The sequence below is a fragment of the Callospermophilus lateralis genome, chromosome 18 (genome assembly GCF_048772815.1).
Source record: "Callospermophilus lateralis isolate mCalLat2 chromosome 18, mCalLat2.hap1, whole genome shotgun sequence".
NCBI classification, from domain to species: Eukaryota; Metazoa; Chordata; class Mammalia; order Rodentia; family Sciuridae; genus Callospermophilus; species Callospermophilus lateralis.
The window spans coordinates 13,352,146-13,361,879 of record NC_135322.1 but is presented as its reverse complement, the minus strand read 5'-3'; the positions used below and the strand labels follow the sequence as shown (position 1 = coordinate 13,361,879).

At 45.7% G+C, this 9,734-nt stretch overlaps 1 protein-coding gene across 1 annotated transcript; it reads left to right on the top strand.

Moving 5' to 3' along the window:
* The first annotated feature begins 996 nt into the window (after positions 1-996).
* LOC143383567 (cytochrome P450 2A13-like) lies at positions 997-7,733 on the top strand. Its single transcript, XM_076838266.2, has 9 exons — positions 997-1,176; positions 1,451-1,613; positions 2,871-3,020; positions 3,251-3,411; positions 4,432-4,608; positions 5,591-5,732; positions 6,177-6,364; positions 6,858-6,999; positions 7,552-7,733. The coding sequence occupies exons 1-9, from the start codon at positions 997-999 to the stop codon at positions 7,731-7,733; spliced, it is 1,485 nt and encodes a 494-aa protein (XP_076694381.2).
* Positions 7,734-9,734: the final 2,001 nt, after the last annotated feature.

Genomic DNA, 9,734 nt, shown 5'->3' with positions numbered 1-9,734 from the left:
TCAGACACTTCACATCCTCAGTATGAAAAGCTTCTGATCCTAAGACCCTCCAGTCCATCACCCAGAATTCTCCCTTCCTGAGTCCCTTACGATAAGTCAATGAAAGACCCCCATATCCAGTCTCACATCCTTTATAATCTCTATAAAATATGGGACTTGAATTCTATCATAGACTGCAAAATGCACACCAGTGAGATCTCTTCTCAATCTGGTACCACAAATCCAAAGCTTGGGTAATCAGACATGCAAATACCCTAATGTCCTCTGTTCTGCCTTGGTTTCCTACCTCCATATAGCACATCCTGAGATACCTCCTATTCTAGTGATGTGAATTCTTCCTGGAGCTCCACTACATGTTAATTTTTTTCTTGGCTGCAACTTTTGTAACCTAGTCTACCAAGATCCACACAGCATCAGCAAAGGATTCTCAAGTAGGGGTGACAGGAGATGGAGAAAAACACAGAGGCATTATCAAGCAAAGCTGGGGCCAGGTGGAACAATACACTCTGATGACCCACAACTAGCTCTGCAAGTTTATTATACAGGGTCTCATAGTCAGGAAGTTTAACTACAGAAGCTTTGCAAATTGTTCACAGCTTTTGAGTAACCAAGAGATTCCTTTGTTCCCAAAAAGTTACAGAGCTAGAAACATTTTTTGCAGCTATCCTACTTCTGCAGTACTAGGAACATTCTGCTGCATGCAGGATTCCCATTGTCCCAGTACATCTGATAATTGTTAGCGCCAAAGTCACGAGTCGAGGCTAATAACATCCTTGACTTTGGTAAGGAATATTTACCAGGCTTGGCCAACACCACAGGATCAGCTGCTGACCTGGAGTTCATTCACTCTCCAAAATAGTCAAGGTTCATGTTGGATGGAGTGGTTCAGATAGGAAAGAAGCAACTGCATAAACAGAACCAAAGGCCACAGTTATATCCCACAGTATATAAGTGCAAACTACCCAGCCATCACCACCTACCTGTAACACTAGCACCATGCTGGACTTTGAGCTGATTCTGGTGGCCTTGCTGGCCTGCCTGAGTGCAGTGGTGTTGAAGTCTGTCTGGAAGCACAGGAGTCTCCAGGGAAAGCTGCCTCCAGGTCCCACTCCACTGCCCTTTCTTGGAAACTACCTGCAGCTGGAAAAGAATGAGATGTACAACAGCCTTGTGAAGGTCAAACCAGGCAGGGAAGTGGGTGGAATTGGGTGGGCTTGGGGGCTTCCCAGACTCACTGTGGCTTTGTGGCAGAGGATTGACCAGGATGCATCTGATTCTTAGGACACAGGGATTTTTCAGGTTCAGCAGCCAGTTCCTGGCCAGAAAATTCCAGATCTTGGGATTTTAGCTCCTTGACTACCAGAGCCTGGGAGAAATGCATCCTGGACCCTGACATGAGGAATATGGACAGGAAATCATCCCTCTAACCACTCCCATCCACCCCCTACAGATGAGCAGGCACTATGGCCCTGTGTTCACCATCCACTTGGGGACTCGCCGGGTTGTAGTGTTGTATGGATATAATGCGGTGAAGGAGGCGCTGGTGGATCAGGCTAAGGAGTTCAGTGGGAGAGGCCAGCAGGCCACCTTTGACCACCTCTTCAAAGGCTATGGTGAGGGGGACACAGTGGGGGGATGTGGGCAGGCAAACATGGTGTCTTGAATTTCCCCGGCTTTTCCCTTTTACTCACCTGTCCCTCGAGGTTGTGGGCACGGTGTCTGGTCTTCTCTCCACAGTCTTATCAATGGTTGCTCCTTTCTGTGTTTCCTCTAGACTGTCTTAAGCTTTTTGTGTCCCATTTCTCCTGCCCTCTCTGTTCCCATCTCCCTGTTCCTCTCATGAGATGTCTCTTCAGCTCTTTGACTGACCAATTTCCTAGAACCTGTCAACCTTTGCCTATTGGCATCCCGCCCCTTAAACATTATATGCAGCTTTTATCTTTTTGTCTTCCTCACCTTCTGTGACTCCCGGTGACTCTTTCTCTAATTTCCTCTATTCCTTTCTTTTGGCTCTGTCAGGATCTCACATGTCTACTTTCTCTATCTTCTTGTGCCACCATCTCCTCTCCCAGAACCTTAGTTTCTCTCTCCTGAATTTTCCATCTTCCCCAGCTCAGTTTATATCCATGTCAGAGAGGGGCACCGATCTCAGAAAATAGATTTGGGATCCCTGCAGAGGGGAGAAGATGCAAGACACAGTTGGGATGATAGACATACTTTATACCGAGGCAGCAGCAATATTTAGCCAGTCCCTGCCTCAATCTTCAGCCCCAGCCAGCCCCCTAGTCAGCACCCCAAGCCATTTCCATAGACTTTTTAATTTATATGCAGGCCAGACAAGAAGGCACCATGTCAACAGGTTGCTTCAGTGGTCACATGTTCTCAAGCAGATGTTTATGACCTTCAGTATATACACTGAATCAAAGTGTTTATGACCTTGACTACATACAAACTGAAAACCCACCCAGCAGAAGTCTTAGTGAAGGAGCCTAACTACAGCTATTTCGGGCCTGCCCTATAATCCTTCACAGTTTTTGGATCTTCTTCCAGTTCTTACAATCACCCTTCATTTCATTGAACCCTTTCTCCTTCCCCTTTTCCTTCCTTCCCTGCCTGGAATGTCTCTGGATCTCTTTTTCTCCCCACCTATCTGTTTTGCCCATGTCTCTCTTCTGATCATCTCTTCCTAGGCGCTCTCCTCTTTCTTGGTGTGTCTCACATGGACTCTGAGGTTGTAATCATGGGTTTCTCTCACACTCATTCTGGATCCATCTCTGTCCCCCTGCCTTCATCTCAGGAGGCTCCTCCAGGTGGATGAAGGGTCACGAGCCTGTCTGTGACATCTGCCTCCCATATTCTCACCTCCCCAGGTGTAGCTTTCAGCAATGGGGAGTGCACCAAGCAACTCAAGCATTTCTGCCTCTCCACACTGCGGGAATTTGCAGTGGGGAAGCCGAGCATTGAGGAGCGCATCCAGGAGGAGGCGAGCTTCCTCATCGGGGCCCTGCGGAGTACACACGGTGAGTGGGAAACCCTAGGATGCTCTGGAAAGAGAAGAACACACCCAATCCTAGTGACCTGTGGGTTGTGGCCTGGATTTGTGACAAAGCTGGGGAAAGGCACCTGTGCTCCCAGCTCTCAGGTCTGATGCTGGGAATTGGGTGCGTCACTGCAGAACCCTCCTTGAATTCCACATCCACTTGACTCTCTCCCAATTCCCTTCCCTCTCTTCCCCTGCTACACCTCACAGGTGCCTTCATCGATCCTACCATCTATCTGAACAAAACAGTCAGCAACATCATCAGTTCAATTCTCTTTGGCGACCGCTTCGACTATGAGGACAAAGAGTTTTCATCAGCACTGCGGATGATTGGGGAGATCATGAATTTTGCATCTTCTCCCACAGGGCAGGTATTCCTATTCCAGTTTTTTCCCCTACCTGACCACTACCACAACCCCAAAAATGTACCCCCACTACTCAATAGGTTCCCCAGACTCCCATACTTCTCCAGGCAATTTCCCTCTAACCCAGCCTGAAAGAAGTACCTAAATAATTATCAATGCTCTCTATCTAGTGCTTCTAAATGTCTTTGCACATGGAGAAAGGACTGCCTCATCCACCTTCCAATACCTAATACCCCGTGTGGCAAAACTCAGGACAGTAAAATCATTTGACCTCTGCACAATTGGATTATCTATACCAGTATTCCCTACTCAAGTGGCCTAAATACATTAATTAATACAAACAACCCCACTGTATTATCTATACCAGTATCCCCTACTCAAGTGAGTTAAATACATTAATACCTAGTCTGGTGCCCTAACCAAGATACTTCAGGTAAATATATGGACATGTCATTCAAAAAAAAAAAAAAACAACAACCAGTAAGTGTCCTCCAATCCAGTCTACTCAACAAATGACAGAGGTGTGCACCCTATGCCGTCCCCTTGAATACCTAGATACCTGAACCTAAATTCATACTGCACTTTAACACCGGAATGGTAGCCCCACATTAATGACTGAATGCCTGTAAGGCAACCACCACATGAAATCCAATAACTATCTAAACAACTGACTACAAGAGAGCCCACCTAAATACCTAGTCTCCTCAATGTGGGATCCTCTGTTACAGCCTCCTTTGACTACCTCAAAGCCTGGAATTTACCCATTCCCAAATCACTTGAACACATGAATGACCAATCCATCTTACCTGCAGGTGTGAAGCCTGCACATGTATCCCATCCATCTCACTTTAGACAATGGCCCTCATAATTCATCAATAAGAAGACTTGCCATTCATTCCCATGAAACACCTCAGCCACCAGAGAGGTGCCCTGAATCCAGTACCATTCTCGCCATGGAACAGAAACCACTGGGTGCTCTCCTCTCACAATTCTCTTTGCTTTGCTTCCTCTCGGCACAACCCGCAGCTCTTTGAAATATTCCACTCAGTGATGAAGTACCTGCCAGGACCTCAGCAACAGGCCTTTAAGAACATGCAGGGGCTGGAGCATTTCATAGCCAAGAAGGTGGAGCAGAACCAGCGCACTCTGGACCCCAGCTCCCCGCAGAACTTCATTCACTACTTTCTCATCCGGATGCAGGAGGTGCAGCCAGCAGCCAGAGTGGGGAGGTCCAAACCAGTGCAGGGGAATCAGGATGGGGAGGAGGGGGAATCCAAGACCATTCAAACTGGGCCATTATAAAAATCCTCTCAGTCCAAACCAAAATCAAACATCACTCTTCCAGCTACCGACCCCTTCCTTACTCCAGGCAAGACATGAGCAAATAGAAAATGCTCGTACCCACCTGTGTGTGCCATGGAATACCAGAAGTTCTTGATTGTAGTCACCTAGTTTGCACTCAGGGCCTCTTAACCATGCTGTATTTTGACCCTGATATTAAAAATGTGGAAAGTGCAGCCCAGTGTTGCATGGCAGGCAGCAGTGGACCCAAGCTCAAACTGGTATCTCTGTGACTCTAAGGTCAGTGCTGGTAGTCACTCCATCTCTACCTTTTTCTACCCCAGTCATCAAAAACACCTGTGTGGCTAGGACCTGACTTTACTGCGTCACACTGGAGGGCCTCCACCCCCATTTGGATGTCAGACTCCTATGAATGCAGAAAGCAATGGGACTTTATAGAGTCAGATGTTCAAAAAATCAAGGGAGACTATTTCGCTATAGGAAGCTTTGAGACTTCTGCAGAAGGGAGAGGATATGTCACTTAAAATTCTCTGTGGAAATTTCCAAACCTCTCTCTCCCTCTGACTCACTCCATCTTCACATCTCTGCCTCTCTTTCTCACAATCTCTCTCTATTCCTCCTTCAAAATATCCCTACCCTAGAAAAAGTGGCAAATAAGCTGATTATTAAATGACAGACACTCAGCAAGGCAAAGAAAGTGAGAAGAGTATCTTGGGCAGAGCCAGCAGCCTGGACAAAGGCCTAAAAACTATAGAGAATGTGGCAGACCCGGGTTCTTTCACCACCCTAGGTCTGACCCTAGGAGAGATAGGTCCAAGGAAAACACCTGGGTCATCCTGGGAAGCAGTAACACAACTCTGACTGAAGACCACTACCCCTGCAGGAGAAGAATAACCCCAACACAGAGTTCTACATGAAGAACCTAGTGATGACCACTCTGGACCTCTTCTTTTCGGGTTCAAAGACCATCAGTCTGACCCTGTGCTTTGGATTTCTGCAGATCATAAGGCACCCTGATGTGGAAGGTAAGACTGCTGGGGACATGGAAGTGAGGATTGATAGATCCTACAGTTCCTCTGAGCTTAACACAATGACCCTGTGTCTGCCAAGTCCCTGGACCCTCAGACCTGCCCTGGTATGCAAGGACAGAAGAAGATGGCAAGTCCAAAAATTCTGAACATTTCCTTAGAAATTGGCATATCACTTCTCTGCTGAGCCAATGAATGCCAAATTCCCATATCCTGGGGTCATCAACTAAGATTTCTCCAATGTACCTCCCCTATGATTATAGCATGAAGAGGTTAATGAGACACTGGCCAAAAAAATGTATTACTGACTTTTGTTTTGAAAGGTGCACGTGCATGTGACGCATAGATGGTGGCCATGCATTCATGTTACAGTGTGGAGATGAACTATAATCCCTGTTGTGAGTTCCCTGGATACCTAAACACATTTTGCCTTTACTACAGCCAAGGTCCATGAGGAGATTGACCGAGTGATTGGCAGGCACCGGCAGCCCAAGTTTGAGGACCGAACCAAGATGCCGTACACAGAGGCAGTGATCCGTGAAATACAAAGATACTCAAACATAGGCCCTATGGGCCTAACTCACAGGGTCACCAAGGACACCATGTTTCGGGACTTCTTCCTACCCAAGGTGCTGCCCTGCCCCACCTAGCAGGACTCCAACTCACTTCCTGGGTCCCCAACACTCCCTTTCAATTAGAGGCTTTGCAGGCTGGGGAATCAAAAATTCCTCAACTACCATGTCTCTCCAGGCCTCCCGCCCAGAGTTTCCTGCTTCCCATGTCTCCCCCACACTGAATACCTTGGAGATTCACCCCAGTCCCCAAATCTTTTGTTTTGGGGCCCACAAACCTCCAAGTGCTCCCAACTTCCTTCATTGAGGCATGAGCAGTATATGCCCCAACCTCCTGCCCCAGGACACACACCCCGTCTTCTCTGAACTTCCTGACAGAGTGAAAGGAGTCCCATGTCCCATGAAGCTCTCCCAGAGAGGACCCCAAATACCTCACTTCCCATTTCTCTTTACCTCAAGCACAAAATTCCCTCCAACCCCAAGACTCACTGCCTTCAGTACATACACCCCGGATCCATCATGTCAAATCCCCCTTCCTCTTCCCTGCTAGGGCACTGATGTGATCTGTATGCTGGGCTCCCTGCTGAATGACCCCAAGTTCTTCTCTGCACCTGAAGATTTCAACCCCCAGCACTTTCTGGATGACCAGGGACAGCTGAAGAGGATTGATGCTTATGTGCCCTTTTCCATGGGTAAGAGACCAGGGGGCTCACACCCACATGGGCCTCCCTCATCCCAGATCTCCTTTTTCAGTGCAGCCTGGAGTCCTTCTCCAGCTGTTGCCATGAACACTTGAGCAACTACTTGCAATCCCCATGACTCCTGAGCACAAAGTTTTCTGTAGCCAGGCCAAGGGGAAATAAAAATCCCCTTTTCCCCATGGAGGAAATCAAGGCTCAAAGTACGTAAGAGTTCCCTCCAAGGAAACACACACACACACACACACACACACACACACACACAACCATCAGACCCTGAGAAAGGAGAAGACAGCACAGAGGCCGTATGTGAGAATGTATTGGGGGGAAGGTGTGTGGCCCTAAAGCTTCCCATTGCTGCAGCCCTTCATGGACCCCCTTGTCTCATGTACAAGGGAAACTGAGGCTCAGAGAGAGAGAGAGATTCTCTCAGGTCACAGTATTGCAGCCTCTCCTCCCTGGGAAAAGATGGCAGGAATATGGTCCTGGGGACAAGGCTGCGGTACAGTTGGCTTCACCTCGGCCCCTCCCTCCCCTCCTCTTCAGGAAAGCGGAGCTGCCTGGGAAAAGGCCTGGCTACAATGGAGCTCTTTCTCTTATTCACCACCATCATGCAGAATTTCCACTTCAAGTGTCCTCTGGAAACCCAGGATATAAAGATGTCCTCAAAACCCCAGGGTTTTACAAGGGTCACACCAAACTTCACCATGGGCTTCCTGCCACGCTGAAACAGGGCCAGGCCAGTGCAGTATGAGGAGACCTGGTGAGGGGTGGGAAGGAGGCAGGGGTGTTGTCACCAGTGGGGGGGCACTAAGGGAACTGGTGACAAGGAGCAGGAAAGAAGGGAACAGATGGGTGGGAGAAGAAACAGAACAGACTACTCATCTTGCTAGAGACAGATCCTTTAATGCTGGGATAGGGGAAGGGAAAGCCCACACTGCTGTGACCAACAAATAATAACAGCTATTATTCATTGACCAATTATTCTTTACCCTTCAACAGGTGAATTGATAAAGAAAATATGGCATATATACACAGTTAAGTTTTTCTTCAGCCATAAAGAAAAATAAAATTATGGCATTTGCAGGAACATGGATGGACCTGGAGACCATCATGTTAAATAAAATAAGTCAAACTCAGTTAGGGTTGTATGTTTTCTCTCATATGCAGACACTATAGGGAAAAAAGAAAAACAAAGTTGTGGGTGTGTCTCCTAACAATTAAAAGGAGATCAGTAGAGAGGAAAGGGACCAAGAGGTGGGAGGCAGAGAGGAAGGGGGAAAGGCTGTGGAGTGATATTGGCAAAATTATATTGTTATATTGTGTGCATCTATGAATATGTACAAATAGATCCCATCTCTATGGACAACTATAATGCATCTATTAAAAAAACAGCAAGGTATTGCCATGAAAATAGACATGAAGATGAATGAGATAAAAGATACAGACCAAACCCATATTCTGATACAAAAAATGCCAAAATATATACTGGAGAAAAGATAGCCTTTTTAAAACAAATGGTGCTGGGAAAACTGAATAGTAATACACAGAAGAATGAAACTAGACTCCTATATATCAAACTGCACAAAATTCAAATAAAAATGGATCAAAGACCTAAGAATTAGACCAGAAGCATTGGAACATCTAAAAGAAAACATATACTCAATATTTCAACATATTGGTTCAGGCACTGACTTCCTTAATGAGAACCTCTAAAACTCAATATATAAAACAAAAATCAGTAAGTGCAATGCCCTCAGATTAAAAAGCGCCTGCAAGGCAAAGTAGGAAATTAAGAACACAGTGCACAGTAGGAGAAATTCTTTGCCATCTGCTCTTTTGACAGGGGATTGATATCTAGAATACATAAAGAACTCAAAAAGCTTTTCATCAAAAAATAAATAACAATCAATAAATGGACAAAAGGACTAAACAGACATTTCTCAAAAAGGAATCACAAATGACCAAAGAGTGTATGAAAAAATGTTCAACATCTCTAGCAATCAGGGAAACGCAAATCAAAACTACATTAAAATTTTGCCTCACTCCAGTCACAATGGCAATTATCAATAATACAAATAATAATAAATGCTGGTCAGGATGTGGGGGAAATAATAATAAATTATGATCAGGATGTGCATTGTTGGTGAAACTGCAAAATAGCGCAACTAATCTGGAAAGCAGTATTAATAGACATTTCTCAAGCACTAGGAATGGAAACACCCTATGGACCAGCCATCTCACTCCTCAATATTTATCCAAAAACACAAAATCAGTATACTGTGGTGGTACAGGCAAATCAATGTTTATAGCAACTTAATTTCCAATAGCCAAGTTATGTAGCCAACACAGATGGCCATGGATAGAAGAATGGATTGAGAAAATGTGGCATATATACCCAATGGAGTTTTACTCAGCCATAAAAAAAGATAAAAATTATGGCATATTCTGATCTATGGACAGAAATAGAGAACATCATGCTATGTGAAATACACCAGACTCAGCAAAGAACTGGTTGAATATTTTTTCTCATATATGGAAGCTAGAACCATATAAGGGCAAAAGAGGGGATAAGCAATCATAAAGATACACGGACAACCTGTGTGTGATGGTTTAGATGTGGTGTCCTCCAAAACATCACGGGTGAAACAATGTAAGAGGGTTCAGAGGGGTATGATTAGGTTCAGCCATAAACTAATCAGTGAATTAATCCCTGATAGGATTAACTG